The 16,592-nt window shown below is 45.6% G+C and overlaps 1 protein-coding gene across 2 annotated transcripts in view; it reads left to right on the plus strand.

Annotated features, from left to right (window-relative positions):
- The window catches only part of LOC147445719 (uncharacterized), a 36,540-nt gene that overhangs the window by 4,643 nt on the left and 15,305 nt on the right, over positions 1-16,592 (plus strand). For both annotated transcript variants that reach the window (XM_086525161.1, XM_086525160.1), the window contains 2 exons: positions 2,400-2,477; positions 2,562-2,615. In XM_086525161.1, coding sequence (XP_086381287.1) covers positions 2,400-2,477; positions 2,562-2,615 — 132 coding nt within the window. The remainder of the gene's footprint in view (positions 1-2,399; positions 2,478-2,561; positions 2,616-16,592) is intronic.

The raw sequence follows: 16,592 nt of genomic DNA on the forward strand, positions 1-16,592 counted from the left end.
GAGAGTACAGAACTTTGTCGAACTTGGGGCAAAGTGAAAGACCAAGAAGCCCTGGTATCCTTTGATGGAGGAGCCAAGGCCAACTTCATTTCACCGGAATTGGTGGCGCGGCTCGAGATCACTCTCGATCTGATGGGACCACTTGCGGAGGCAGTTCTAGTGGCACCCGGCATGGACGTAGCCATTACCCCTGTCATTGGCAAACTTCGGTTGCATTGTCAGGGATATTTGGGGCATGAGGTCTTTTACATAATGCCTTTGGAAGGTTGTGATGTCCTCTTGGGAATTCCCTGGTACCACAAGAACAACGCCTGGTCGACTATCGAGCGAGGAAAGCGACATTGATCACAAAGAAGGGCAGAACCATTGTACTTGACATTAAACTTAAGGGTGAGTCTGTCCCTATTGTATCGGCTTCGGCCATTTCAAAGTTAATGAAATCCATTCTGTTTGTTTACTCGATCTTTTTGAAAGAGTTGAGTGATGAGGATAGGACAAATATGTATGAACTTGACAAAGAATGCCAAGATTTTCTCCACTCTCATGCCGATTGCTTCTCAGAGGGCCTGCCAGGCGAGTTACCACCTGCTCGTCTTGAAAATCATACCATTGATCTGATACCTGGAAGCACACCACCGAACCTGCCATCTTACCGTGTGAGCCGAGCACAGAACGAAGAGATTATGAACCAAGTGAAAGACCTCTTGGAAAAGGGTCTTGTCCAGCCTAGTACTTCACCGTATTGCTCTCCAGTGTTGTTGGTTTTGAGAAAGACGGATCTTGGAGCATGTGCATCGATTATAGAGCTCTCAACAAAATCACCATCAAGAACAGATTTCCGATTCCTAGAATCGATGATATACTTGACTGACTTCAGGGATCCTCGTGCTTTAGCAGGATCGACTTGAAAAGTGGATATCATCAGATTCGAATCGCGCCGAAAGATGTCTACAAGAGAGCTTTTCGACAACTTTTGGATTATTTGAGTTTTTGGTGATGCCTTTTGGCCTAACCAATGCTCCTGCGACATTTAACCGGATGATGGACATGATTTTCGAGACTACATGCTATTTGTTGGCACTTTCTTTGACGATATCATTGTTTTCTCCAAGAATGAGGCAGAACATAGAGATCATCTGCTTCAGGTCTTCCAAGCATTACGAGATCACAAGTTAGTGATTAATGCAAAGAAAAGTGAAGTTTTCCTACCAGAGATACACTTTTTGGGACACATTGTGTCAGCAGCAGCGGCAGGAGTGCAGATGGATCCGGCCAAGATAGAGACTATCCGTGATTTGCCCGATTTGAAGAATGTCCATGAAGTTAGAAGCTTCTTGGGATTGTGTTCGTACTACATGCGGTTCATTCGAAAGTTTGTAGAGATTGCTTCCCCTTTGCATATCTTGACACAGAAAGGAGTCCCTTTCTCGTGGGGACCCACAGAGGTGACTGACTGCCTTTCAGACTTTGAAAGAGAAATTGACTATGGGACCAGTTTTGACTTTGCCGGACTTGCAAAAGTCATTTGAAGTATATCGTGATGCTTTGTGGTCGTAGTCTGGGTGCGGTCTGAATGTAAGAAGGCCATGTCATTGCTTACGAGAACCGATTGTTCTCAAGGCCGGAATTGACAGCATAGATTTATGAGAAAGAGCTTTTGGCAGTTTCCCATGCTCTTACTCAGTGGCGGCACTGGATTTTACTGTCTTAAGAAATACTGAAAGGGGCGCCAATTCTGGGGCCTACAGGTTGTCGGCGTCTGCTCGGAGCATTCTAGCTTCCGAGCCGTGTGTGTGCATAATAGTTAATTCCCGTCACAGGTTACCTTTCTAAAGTGCTCTCTCTGTGTGTGTCTAAAGTACAGAATTTCGGGCGAAAGCCAAAGCCTACCGCCCCACGGGCCAGTTTCACCATTGCTGGTTTGTGCAAAAGTAGTGCCTATTGTGTTTGACACATAAATCCAGTTTTGGCAGAATTTTAAGAGAGAGAAACAGCATGTTTTAAAGAGAAAATTCTGCCTGGATAGATAAAACAGTTCCCTGCTGAGGAGAACAGTAAAAATCGGAGAAAATCCTTGTACCTTGTCAGGTGGTCAACGTTGGACAGAATCATTGTCCTGGGAATTCTACAGGTTTGTTATCAGTTTTGAATTTTTGCTGCTGAGGGGGGCTTGACTATTTGAGATACAGTTGTCAGATTCCGCTCTTACCTTACCATTGTTGGACTTGTATTCCTGGTCTCCACCCAGGTCTAAGAGGGGTGTTAAATTTTTTGATGCTATTTTTCTAACGTGTTTAGAAGAGCAAAGGGATATTAATCTGAAACCTGTATTCTCAAGATCTTCTTCTTGACATCTTTGTGCCAGTTTTGGTGGGTCATTTCTTTACATTGTGTGACAGGCTAAGGAGCATCCAGGATATAACTTTATTGGGTTGATATTAGGACCTCGGGGAAACACTCAGAAAAGGATGGAAGCAGTAAGATTTGATTGATTTTTCTAGCAATGAATGTACTTTGTGGTCCTATAATAAGTTTGCTGGTCAATTTTCATGTGGATGCAGGAGAGTGGTGCTAAAATAACTATTCGAGGCAAGGGAGCTGTAAAAGAAGGAAAGGTAAATGTTCAAATTGGCAGTCGTGCATCTTGGCAGGGGTCAATTTGCTTGGACTTTCTTTTAACAACTAGTTGCAAGTACAAGGTGCACATTTTGAGTCCGTATGTCTGTTTGTGGCCTTCCAAGTCCACACATAATGACACATAATGAGAGCTTGCTTTCATATCATGAAGGTGATGAGAGAGGAGCACATACTCTTGGTGACAAACACATAGAGAGAAATGAGAGAGAATAATTCTAGAGCAATAACTCAAGAGGGTTAAAACGAGATCTAATTGATCCCTTGAGATCGAAGCGATCTATTAGAAAGTGAGAGGCTAGGATCACTTATCACCATCTAATGATGACACATGGACGCGTGCGTGCGTACCTATGCACATGGATATGCACGCATGCTGTGACATAATTGTGTTTTGCTGCTGCAAAACCTTAAAACGTGCTATTCATTTTGGTCTTTCAGATTTTAGGAACCTAAGTATTTTCAATCTAAACCTTAAACAGAAATTGAGACGTCAGGTGGTTATGATATCCCCCCACCCCCCCCAAAAAAAAAAAAAAAAAAACACACCCAAGAAATCAATGAGGTTGATGGCTGGAAAAATTAACACATCTTTGTCAAAGAAAGAAAAAATAGCCCATATATTAGTAACTGAAGCTTCTTGTCTTTTGTGATTTTTGTGTTGTGCTTTTTAAGAGCCCAAAGCTTTCTGCTCTAGAATGTAAGTCCTCCCGATGGATCTCTTGTGATTTAGCCCTTGCTGAGGATACACCCACATTGTGGTGTCTTGACAGGATTCTATAGTCCCCTCTTTTTTTCAGCACCCTTTAGGAGCCCCGGAGGAAGCTCTGGCTCTTTGACACCTTGGTGGCTTCAGCATTGCTCTATGGAACCGAGACATGGGGACCTTCACTGGATCACCACGGGAGGCCGGGTCGCACAGACGGATGGGGGAACATGGAGAAACCTCTCGTCTCTATGATCTCGCGGCTCATTAGAGCCAAGGCATCAGTACCACGAGCCATTATCCGAGTAGAGCTAGCGCCCCCCCCACTAGTGGTGGAGGCGCTCACCAAATCAGTCTCCTTCATAAACCGCACATGGGAACTTCCTAGAAACAGATATGCTCGCATAGCACTTGAATCCTCTCGACAGTTAGCCATACAAGGAGATACAACCTGCTGGTATGGGGAGATGACATCATGGTTTCAGGCACATGGGTTCAACATAGACAGGCTGCCACCATTCCATTACTCATTGGATGCACCATCTCTCACTCTTACACAGTCAAAGATCACCAAGCTCATCCGCCAAGACCTGACCCAGCTAGACACCAGGAGGACATGGATACAACCAGCACAGGAATTGGCCACGAAGATGGCTTTCTACAGAGACCACCTTCTCCAGCTTACGGAAGATGGTTTTGTGATGAGACCCAGATACATGGATACCCACTTGCCTCATGGGATACGATGTGCTATTGGCCAGTTACGCACATCCTCTCACCAGTTGCAGATTGAAACTGGGAGATACAACGGAGTACCAGCAGAGGACAGGACATGCCCCTTGTGTAACATGGAACCTGAGACAGAGCTACACTATACATGCCGTTGCCCCGTCTACTACGAGATACGAGGCCGCTTCCATTGCTTGTTCAAAGACACGAGCACTTAGAAAATCTGAAAATTATAATTCTTTGAAAACATGAGAGAAGGGAGAAGATCGACACAGTGTTGGGGACCAGAAGATGGGATGGTCCCCCCCGTTAAGAGTATTCTTTTATTCAGGGAGAATTCTTATACAAGCACGAGAACCCGAGGAAACCCCTCCGTTCTGTAATCTTAGACCCGAAGGTCGTACTTTCCCGTAAAGGGCTTGGGCACAAGGCCGTTCCTTCCCGTAAGGGACTTAGGCGCGAAGCCGTACTTTCCCGTAAGGGACTTAGCGTAAAGCCGTACTTTCCCGCAAGGGACTTAGGCGTAAAGCCGTACTGCTCGTGAAGGGCCTTCCCGTAAGACGGGAGATTCTTGCAAAACAAACCACACAGAGCAACAATTCTCAATGCGTACCAACACCTTATACCTGTCGCTCCTTGCTCGGAGAATCGACCTCCGTACTCAGTCGTCACGCGAACACTTGCAGTTTCCGTCGCCAGTCTCTGTTCCAGAATCCTAGCGCTGGTGCTTTTCTGCCGCTTCCGGCTCTCCCAAACTGAAACGCTGGCTACCCTTTTATAGGGTCTGACACCCGACAGGAATAGGGGTCCCAAAGCAGAGCTTGGCGCTCCTAGAGAGAGGAGAGAGAAAATTGCGTTTTCTAGAGAGAGGAGAGAGAGATCGCAATTCAGCCCCCTGCATAGCTATTAGCGTTGGCTTTTTTATAAGAGCCTTGCTTGCTTTATTTTATTAATAAAGAGGCTGGTCACTTTATAAAATAAAGTGTGAACCTGTTCAAACTTTAAAAACTCACTCAGTTAGTGAAAACAATGCTACACGGACACATTCCAGGCGTCCCCGGGTGCAGGACACGACACAGACTCCTCGCGGGAAAACATCTGTCCTCCCGCGACTGTTCCTGCTTTTCGTAAAAAGCTTCATTGAACCCATCTTTATTCTTGTGCTTGCGTTCTTACGCGTACTTTCTTACTCAGTTCGGATTTCCTCCTTAGCCTACGGGATGCCCCCTTACTGATGCACCCGTCACCCATCATGTGACGCATCAAGGGCACTCGTAACCCGGCCCTTTCCACCGAACTTACGGAAACTCCTTCGCGATGATTACCGTCACCCATCAAATGACGGATCAGAGTTGTCCGTTCATGATGGCAGTTCCTGTAGCTACAATCTTTTAACAGTTCTTAGTGCACATAATAAAATATCTTTAAAAAAAAAAATAATCATTAAAAATAAGAAAATAGTCCAATTAGCAACATCCCTCTGGCTTCTAAACAGTTGACCTCAACTGTAGTGCTTGGACATATACCTCCAGTATCTCGGGATAAGCTGCTAATTCCTCTTGCGTCATCCACTGAGCCTCTAGATTCGAATAGTTCTTAAACTTAACCAAATACTTCCGTGTTATCTTTTCGGATTTGAGAGACCGCTCCTGATGACTTACTATCTGCTCTGGTTGGAGTATTTCTTCTGTTTCCTCAACCTCAGGAGGTTCCTCAGCACTAGGCTGTCTTGGAGGCGGTCCCACATACGGCCGGAGTAAACTGACATGGAAAGCATTATGGATCTTCCAATTAGGCGGTAGCTCTAATCGGAAAACGACATCATTCACTCGCTCAGTGATCTTAAACGGCCCATAATAACGGGTAGAAAGTTTTACCACTTTCCCCTTATGAGACGCTTGTTTCTTAAGTCTTGCCTTCTCAAACTTGAGTAAGACTAACTGTCCGACTGCTAAGTCTAGATTCCTTCTGTGCTTGTCTGCAGCTTTCTTATGCTTTTCCTGAGAGCGGAGAATAGCTCTCCTAACTTGCCCGTAGGCTGTGTCCAAGTCCCGGACAAATTCATCTGCTGCAAAGATCTTATCCTAGTTAAAAGGATGGGTGGAAGCAAAGGCTTACCATAGAGAATCTCAAAAGGTGCTTTTCCCGTCGATGAGTGTATGGTATTGTTATACGCATACTCGACAAGAGGCAAATATTTCTCCCAGTCAGATTGTCGGTCTGACACATAAGCTTTTAACATATCCAATACTGTGGAATTGGCTATCTCACTTTGCCTGTCCGTTTGAGGATAGTAGGCATATGAAAAATTCAGCTTTGTACCAAGATTATCCATCAAGGCACGCCAAAAATTTCCTGTCATGCGAGGATCTCGATCACTCACAATTGACTTAGGCATTCCATGATGCTTAAAGATCTGTGTCAGAAAGACCCTAGCCATATGATCTGCTATGATCGTTTTCTTGACTGGTATAAAGTGTGCTTGCTTGCTAAACCTGTCCACAATCGTCCAGATCGCGTCATTTCCAGTCTGAGTTCTAGGGAGGTCCATGATGAAGTCCATGGCAATACTTTCCCAAGGTTCATTAGGCACAAGCAAAGGTTGTAGCAACCCAGGCGTCTTATGCCGATCATACTTCACTTCTTGGCAAACCAAGCATTCCCTGACATACTTATCAATGTCTGCTTTAAGGCTAGGCCAAAAGAAATATCTTTCCATTGCTAAGGTTGTAGGGAGAATACCCTGATGACCCGGATAAGGTGAAGCGTGTGCTTCATCCATGATCTTCTTTCTTAATGGTTCTGCCACACATAGGGCCTGATGGTGGTAGAGATAACCGTCCCGGATGGAATAGGGAAACTCATTCTCTCCACGATGTAGCTTTCCCCAAATGGTGGAGAAGTCTGGATCATTCGGATATAAATCCGGTAGTGCTTCTAATTCTTGGTGATACACCGAAGTGATAGCGTTCACCCTTGGCCGCCTAGACAATGCGTCCGCGACCACATTCTTACTCCTAGCCGTGTGAAGGATTTGGAAGTGAGACATAGACAAAAAGTTTGCCCATCTCATCTGCTTCTTAGATAGTTTCCTTTGCGTAAGAAAATACCGCAAACTCTGGTGATCAGTCTTGATCACAAAATCCGCTCCTAGAAGATAGTGCTTCCAGTTGGATAAGGTGTGAATCACAGCCGTGAGTTCCTTTTCGTAGATTGATGCATGCAACTCTGCATCCTTAAGCCGTCTGCTTTCATAAGCCATTGCATGGCCTTCTTGGTTTAGCACTGCTCCAATGCAATCACCTGAAGCATCGCAGTGAACTTCAAATGGTTTCCTTAAGTCAGGCACTATCAAAATAGGTCCATGGCTTAGCAAGTACTTGAGCCGATCAAAGGCTCCTTGTTGTCTCGATCCCCATGTGAAAGGAATCTTCTTCTTTGTCAAATCATGAAGTGGTCCTGCTACATGAGCAACTCTTCGGACAAACCTTCGATAGTATGAACATAATCCCAGGAAGCTACGTACATCATGTACCGTAGTGGGAATAGGCCAATCTTCTACCACTCGGATCGTGGCAGGATCCATACTCGCTTGATTGTGAGAGACTATATGGCCGAGATAGTGTATCTCAGAGAGAAAGAACTCGCTCTTCTTTGCATTCACATGCAACTCATGCTTTCGCAATTCTTGAAACACTAAGTCCAAGTGCTTCCTATGTTCCTCTTCTGACTTAGAGAAGATGAGTATGTCGTCAAAGAATACTCCCGTAAAAGCTCGATACGGGCTGAAAATGCGGTCCATCATGCGATTGAACGTCGCAAGAGCATTGGTCAAGCCGAAAGGCATTACCAAAAATTCATATAGTCCAAAGGTTGTGCGGAAAGCAGTCTTATGGACATCCTCAGGGGCGATCCGTATTTGATGATACCCACTGTTTAAGTCTATGCAACTAAAGACACTTGCACCCTGCAACTTATCAAGTATATCATCAATCCGAGGGATCGGAAAGCGATTCTTGATTGTGATCTTGTTTAAAGACCTATAGTCTATGCACATTCGGAACGTGCCATCTTTCTTCTGCACCAGTAGAACTGGAGAGCAGTAGGGTGAAGCACTTGGCCGTACTAACCCTTTCTTTAGAAGCTCGTTGACTTGCTTCAAAATTTCCTCTTGCTGAGCAAGACTCACCCAATAAGGGGGTTGATTGGGAGGCGAGCTACCCGGTATGAGATCTATGTGGTGATCTTCCGGGCGTAACGGAGGGAGTTCATCAGGAAGTGTTTCCGTGAAACAATCCTTGTACTTTTCAATAAATTGAAGACGCTTAATTTCCAGACTAGAGAGAGAGTCTCTACTAGTTTTATCCTTTGCAAAAATCAAGTAAGCAGAAACACATTTCTTCATTTCTTTCATAATGGAGGTTTGGCTTACAATTGGGAACTGCCAATCTCCTGCATGAGCTTGAATCTCTATTTTCTTACCCCCATGATCAAAAGTGAGAGTCTTTTCCACATAATTGGGAATAGGTGTCATGTGAAAGTGCCATGGCATACCCAAGATGATATCACATCCCTCGATAGGTGCCATCAAAAATGATTCGCGGTCCTTGTACTCGCCAATCCGAAGATTGAGCTGTCCTTGCACGGGAGTTGCATTGGTTGTCAACCCCTCGAATGCCGATCCGGATGTAACCGGTGTGCCAAGCTGAGCCGGTGTGAGGCACAAACGTTCCGCAGTATCCAGGGAGATGAAGTTATCCGTGGATCCTGGATCATAAAGAATCAGTACTCGCTGGTTGTTCAAAGACCCCCAGCCCTTCAGAAGTTGACGCTTCCCTTTCTCAGATTCTGTGTTTCCTTGAACATTTGGGATTGAGTTCGAACTTGGTGGTGCGGGTTCCTTCCTTGCTTTCTCTTGCCTCGTAGAGGCTTGCTCTTGCCGTTGCTGCTTTAGAGGGCAGTCCGGTTTCATATGTCCTTTCTCGCCACAGTAGAGGCTTGCTCTTGCCGTTGCTCCTTTAGAGGAGGGCAGTCCGGTTTCATATGTCCTTTCATATGTCCTTCCTTCCTCTCTGAAAGTTTGAAGTTGAGTAGGAGAAAGATGCTTAGTTCGCTTGCCAGTGCACTCTGGCTTCTTAGAATGATCATCGTCTCTAGATGGAGGACGTTTTCTTCCTTGGCTCCCATGGTCATCGTAGACCCTCTTTGTCTTGCACGGTAAGTGCTATGCTCCATCTTTCTTAATGGAGATATGTCTTACAATTGGGAATTGCCAATCTCCTGCATCAGCTTGAATCTCTGTTTTCTTACCCCCATGATCAAAAGTGAGAGTCTTTTCCACATAATCGGGAATAGGTGTCATGTGAAAGTGCCATGGCATACCCAAGATGATATCACATCCCTCGATAGGTGCCATCAAAAATGATTCGCGGTCCTTGTACTCGCCAATCCGAAGATTGAGCTGTCCTTGCATGGGAGTTGCATTGGTTGTCAACCCCTCGAATGCCGATCTGGATGTAACCGGTGTGCCAAGCTGAGCCGGTGTGAGGCACAAACGTTCCGCAGTATCCAGGGAGATGAAGTTATCCGTGGATCCTGGATCATAAAGAATCAGTACTCGCTGGTTGTTCAAAGACCCCCAGCCCTTCAGAAGTTGACGCTTCCCTTTCTCAGATTCTGTGTTTCCTTGAACATCTGGGATTGAGTTCGAACTTGGTGGTGCGGGTTCCTTCCTTGCTTTCTCTTGCCTCGTAGAGGCTTGCTCTTGCCGTTGCTGCTTTAGAGGGCAGTCCGGTTTCATATGTCCTTTCTCGCCACAGTAGAGGCTTGCTCTTGCCGTTGTTGCTTTAGAGGGCAGTCCGGTTTCATATGTCCTTTCATATGTCCTTCCTTCCTCTCTGAAAGTTTGAAGTTGAGTAGGAGGAAGATGCTTAGTTCGCTTGCCAGTGCCCTCTGGCTTCTTAGAATGATCATCGTCTCTAGATGGAGGACGTTTTCTTCCTTGGCTCCCATGGTCATCGTAGACCCCTCTTTGTCTTGCACGGTAAGTGCTATGCTCCATCTTTGTGGGCGTCCCAGTAGAGTGCAAATCCTCAGCGATGATTGCTGACTCCATCATCCTTTGAAGAGTATCATGCGGATACACCTTCATACTCTTTCGAAGCTGCGGTTGGAGACCCGCTTCGAACTTTCTTTTCTTTTCCTCGTTGGCAATCTTCATGAAGGGAGTGACCTTCAGAAGAACCGACCAATACTTGTCCACATAAGTCGTTACTCTTTCATGTTCCTTTTGGGCAAGCCAGTCCCATTCCTTCCGTATGTCCTGCTCGAAGTCAGGTGGAGGAAATTGTTCATAAAATTCAGATTTGAAGCTCTCCCAAGTTCTGGCCTGAGAACCTTCCAGAATCTTGGCTAACCACCAAATACTTGCCGTTACCTTGAGGTGCATCCCCACATGTCGTAATTTGGATTTTTCTGTGAAGTGCCCATTGGTAAAGGCGACTTCAAACTGTCTGATGAAGGACAGTGCTTTGGAGATGTCTCTCCGTCCGTTGTAGGTTTCAAACTTGATGTCCTTGTCGCCTGATTTGAAGACTCTCATGCGATGTTGAGACTTGCGACCATGCTTCTTGAATCGAGGCTTATCTTTAGGTTGATGTAGGGTAGTGGCAGTAGTAGTTGCTTCCTTCTTCTGACGAGATGATCGAGAAGTAGAAGTATAATCAGGAGAGTAAGATGGAGATGAGATAGAGATGTCCTTGCTCTCGTCTAGCAAAGAGAGTGCTTTTTCCTGGCCTTTCCTTGAAGTAGGCCGTTCATTCCGATACGAAGATCCTTTGTGCACCTCGGCACGTTCTTCTTCTCTTGCCTCTTGTGGTCTCACGCCAACAGTGTTGTTTGGATGCTTGGCTGCATCAGTTCCATTCGTTTTCTTCATTCCGCCCAAAAGCTTTTGGACGTCTGGCAACAGTAAGACTTGTTGCAACTCCGCAAGCTGAGCTTGCACTTGTTGAAGCTCCTCTTCAACGCTTCTCCCTTGGCTCGACATGGTTCTTCCCGTTCTTCCCGGAATTGTCCTTCTTTGCAGAGAAAGAGAGGAGTCCGAGCTCTGATACCACTGTCACAAAACGGGAGCGTACACGAGCACTTAGAAAATCTGAAAATTATAATTCTTTGAAAACATGAGAGAAGGGAGAAGATAGACACAGTGTTGGGGACCAGAAGATGGGCTGGCATCTTCTGGTCCCCCCCCCGTTAAGAGTATTCTTTTATTCAGGGAGAATTCTTATACAAGCACGAGAACCCGAGGAAACCCCTCCGTTCTGTAATCTTAGACCCGAAGGTCGTACTTTCCCGTAAAGGGCTTGGGCACAAGGCCGTTCCTTCCCGTAAGGGACTTAGGCGCGAAGCCGTACTTTCCCGTAAGGGACTTAGGCGTAAAGCCGTACTTTCCCCGCAAGGGACTTAGGCGTAAAGCCGTACTGCCCGTGAAGGGCCTTCCCGTAAGACGGGAGATTCTTGCAAAACAAACCACACAGAGCAACAATTCTCAATGCGTACCAACACCTTATACCTGTCGCTCCTTGCTCGGAGAATCGACCTCCGTACTCAGTCGTCACGCGAACACTTGCAGTTTCCGTCGCCAGTCTCTGTTCCAGAATACTAGCGCTAGTGCTTTTCTGCTGCTTCCGGCTCTCCCAAACTGAAACGCTGACTACCCTTTTATAGGGTTTGACACCCGGCAGGAATAGGGGTCCCAAAGTAGAGCTTGGCGCTCCTAGAGAGAGGAGAGAGAAAATCGCGTTTTCTAGAGAGAGGAGAGAGAGAGAGATCGCAATTCAGTCCCCAGCATAGCTATTAGCGTTGGCTTTTTTATAAGAGCCTTGCTTGCTTTATTTTATTAATAAAGGGGCCGGTCACTTAAAAGTGACCGGTCACTTTATAAAATAAATTGTTCAAACTTTAAAAACTCACTCAGTTAGTGAAAACAATGCTACACGGACACATTCCAGGCGTCCCCGGGTGCAGGACACGACATAGATGCAATGCAGACACAGACTCCTCGCGGGAAAACATCTGTCCTCCCGCGACTGTTCCTGCTTTTCATAAAAAGCTTCATTGAACCCATCTTTATTCTTGTGCTTGCGTTCTTACGCGTACTTTCTTACTCAGTTCGGATTTCCTCCTTAGCCTACGGGATGCCCCCTTACTGATGCACCCGTCACCCATCATGTGACGCATCAGGGGCACTCGTAACCCGGCCCTTTCCACCGAACTTACGGAAACTCCTTCGCGATGTTTACCGTCACCCATCAAATGACACATCAGAGTTGTCCGTTCATGATGGCAGTTCCTGTAGCTACAATCTTTTAACAGTTCTTAGTGCACATAATAAAATATCCTAAAAAAATTTTTTAATCATTAAAAATAAGAAAATAGTCCAATTAGCAACATTGGGTTTGTTCTTGCTCGAGTTTCGTAGACACAGAGATAGCGTGATGAATGGCGAGGCTAGCCAGCCTCAAAGACGGATCACAGACTTCTTCAGAGCAGACACGGGACAGCCGCAAGAGCCACTCCCACAGCAGAGCTCCCCCTCGTCTCACACTAGAGGCACACTGATTGACCGAGGGATTGAACTGGGGAAATCCAGGCGCCCGCGACTGCGAAGAACTACACACCATCGACAGAGGCTACGACAGAAAATTCGGAGCACGCTGACTAGGCATGCACGACGCCCGGTCAGACTACTAACCATGGAGGAAATTGATGAGATTCGCAAACAACCGATGCTAGATCTCTTGTGATTCAGCTATCCCAACTAGCCGCCCATTTTTGGCTTAGTTTTTTGCTTGGCTCACATTGTAACAGACTTGGACACTCCCAAGTCAAGAATCAACCGCGACAGCACCAAATAACCACTTTAAAACAAGTCACAGATCACAATAGATGTACACTGGCCTGGCGGAGTTCCGTGCCTAGAGATATTGGCCCCAAAGATTGGCGCCCCTTTCGGTATTTCTTTTTATATTAATCAAATCAAAGTACAAGAGAGTGGCTAGGGTTTCACTCTTAGACTCTGCGTCCAGATGCTCTGAGAAGTGAGGCCCTCACCACTAATTTAAAGGTTACAAGGGATGCCCAAAAGCAGAGCCCCAAAAGCTTCAAATCAAAAGCAATTGCTCTCTCTCTCTCTCTCACAGAGAGTCAAAACTTGAAAGCAAAAGCATTCTCTCTCTCTTTCTCATATTGTAGAGAAAAAGCAAAATTTGCGTCGCTCATCATTTTCATTTTAAAAAATAAAAATAAAAATTATTTTTTAATAGTGCCTCCACGATTTTCAGAAATTAGGGTTTTGGGCAAAAATTATGGTTTGCAGGAATTTTAGGGTTTCTGGCAGAAATTAGGGTTTCTGTTGTCCGTAGCCACGTCATCACTTTGTGACACACATCGACCAACTTAGGACCCCATAGTATATATCTTTGTTTTGTACTATTCTTAGGTTATTTTGTTACTCTGACTTTGTATCAGATCCACCACTTTGTAACTTTCGGGTCTCATAGGTCACTATGGCCTTTTGAAGACGTTAATATAACATTTCATTTCATTTCTCTCTCTCTCTCTCTCTCTCTCTCTCTCTCTCAAACCAAGATTTTTATCCTTATCCTACTTTGTATCAGTTTAGATTGTTTTGTCTTTTTTGACAGATGGAGGACATACACACATGTATACCCGATTTGTCTCATAGGCCGACTTCGGCCTCAGATAGACGTTTAAAAAACTCTCTCTCTTTCTCTCTCTCTCTCTCTCTCTCTCTCTCTCTCTCTCTCTCAGATCCATTACATTGTAACTTTTTGGTCTCATCGGTGACTTTGGCCTTTTGAAGGCGTTTATATAACATTTCATTATGGAACAAAAATTGAGTAGATGGGCAAAGAATGAGGGCATAAGGGCATCAGGACAAGCTGGATTCAGGAGGGGTTATTCCACTTTAGATCATATTCTTACGCTCAGAGCCATTATTGAGGAAGGAAGAGCAAGCGGGAGAAGGATGTATTGTTGCTTTGTGGATTTTCGGAAAGCTTTTGATATAGTACCAAGGGCCAGATTGATGCGCAGAATGCAAGAGTTAGGGGTCCCCAAAGAGATTATCTGGGGGATCATGGCCTTATACGGGTCAGTAACTGGTTATGTACGTACTCCAGAAGGGGATTCCGACATTGTTCATTCCACTGTTGGAGTAAAGCAGGGATGCCCAGTGTCCCCTACTTTATTTGGTATGTATATAGATGAGGTATCAGATTACATTGATAGAGAGGGTGAGAGAGGTGCTCAACTTGCAGGGTCATGGATCCCTTTGTTGTTGTATGCAGATAATATTGTATTGATAGCAGAATCACCAGATGGAATGCAGAGGCAGTTAGATGCATTACATAAATCGCGGAAGACAGCGGACTGTCGGTAAATTTGGGTAAAACCAAAGTTATGGTGTTAACACCACACTGCAGTGGGTTAGGAGATCGGCACCTACATTTGCATATGGCCAGGATATAGTAGAGTACACAGATGCATACACATACCTTGGTGTGGTATTTACAGGACCGAAGTTTACTCTTAAGAAAGCAACGGATGCTAGATTGTCCAGAGCCTCTGTGGCCTTGGGAGGGTTGGAGAGGATGTGTTCACAAGTGCAGTTTCAGGAACCACGAACAAAACTTTGGCTCTTTGATACTGTGATGGCTTCGGCTATGCATAATGGGGTCCAGATTTGGGGACCATCTGTGGATCACGATAATTGGAAGTCAATGGAGAGACCTTTGGTATCTATGATTTCCCGAATGATTAGAGCCAAGGCCTCCGTACCACACGCGATTACTGTTGCCAATTGGACTATTTTCTTATTTAATGATTAATCTTTTTTTAAGATATTTTATTGTGTGCACTAAGAACTGTTAAAAGATTGTAGCTATAGGAACTGCCATCAAGAACGGACAACTCTGATGTGTCATTTGATGGGTGACGGTAAACATCGCGAAGGAGTTTCCCTAAGTTCGGTGAAAAGGGCCGGGTTACGAGTGCCCATGATGCGTCACATGATGGGTGACGGGTGCATCAGTAACGGGGCATCCCGTAGGCTAAGGAGGAAATCCGAACTGAGTAAGAAAATACACGTAAGAACGCAAGCACAATTGTAAAGATGGGTTCAATGAAGCTTTTTACGAAAAGCAGGAACAGTCGCGGGAGGGCAGATGTTTTCCCGCGAGGAGTCTGTGTCTGCATTGCATCTGTGTCGTGTCCTGCACCTGGGGACGCCTGGAATGTGTCCGTGTAGCATTGTTTTCACTAACTGAGTGAGTTTTTAAAGTTTGAACAATTTATTTTATAAAGTGACCGGTCACTTTTAAGTGACCGGCCCCTTTATTAATAAAATAAAGCAAGCAAGGCTCTTATAAAAAAAAGCCAGCGCTAATAGCTATGCAAGGGGCTGAATTGCGATCTCTATCTCTTCTCTCTCTAGAAAACGTGATTTTCTCTCTCCTCTCTCTAGGAGCGCCCAACTTTGCTTTTTGGACCCCTATTCCTGCCAGGTGCCAGACCCTATAAAAGGGTAGCCAGCGTTCAGTTTCTAAGGAGCCGGAAGCAGCAGGAAGTGCAAGCGCTGGGATTCTGGACTAGAGACTGGAGACAAAATTTGCAAGTGCTCGCGTGACGACGGAGTACGGAGGTTGATTCTCCGAGCAAGAAGCGACAGGTATAAGGTGTTGATACGCATTGAGAATTGTTGCTCTGTGTGGTTTGTTTTGCAGGAATCTCCTGTCTTACGGGAAGGCCCTTCACGGGAAGGTACGACTTCACGCCTAAGTCCCTTATGGGAAAGTACGGCTTCGCGCCTAAGTCCCTCACGGGAAGGAACGGCCTTGTGCCCAAGCCCTTTACGGGAAAGCACGACCTTCTGGTCTAAGACTACAGAACGGAGGGGTTTCCTCGGGTTCTCGTGCTTGTATAAGAATTCTCCCTGAATAAAAGAATACTCTTAACGGGGGGGGACCAGCCCATCTTCTGGTCCCCAATACTGTGTCGATCTTCTCCCTTCTCTCATGTTTTCAAAGAATTATAATTTTCAGATTTTCAAAGTGCTCGTGTACGCTCCCGTTTTGTGACAGTGGTATCAGAGCTCGGACTCCTCTCTTTCTCTGCAAAGAAGGACGATTCCGGGAAGAACGGGAAGAACCATGTCGAGCCAAGGGAGAAGCGTTGAAGAGGAGCTTCAACAAGTGCAAGCTCAGCTTGCGGAGTTGCAACAAATCTTACTGTTGCCAGACGTCCAAAAGCTCTTGGGCAGAATGAAGAAAACGAATGGAACTGATGCAGTCAAGCATCCAGACAACACTGTTGGCGTGAGACCACAGAGGCAAGAGAAGAAGAACGTGCCGAGGTGCACAAAGGATCTTCGGATCGGAATGAACGGCCTACTTCAAGGAAACGCCAAGAAAAGGCTCTCTCAAGGACATCTCTATCTCAT

Source organism: Adiantum capillus-veneris, chromosome 12 (assembly GCF_014529385.1).
Source record: "Adiantum capillus-veneris isolate H3 chromosome 12, ASM1452938v2, whole genome shotgun sequence".
Classification (NCBI taxonomy): domain Eukaryota; kingdom Viridiplantae; phylum Streptophyta; class Polypodiopsida; order Polypodiales; family Pteridaceae; genus Adiantum; species Adiantum capillus-veneris.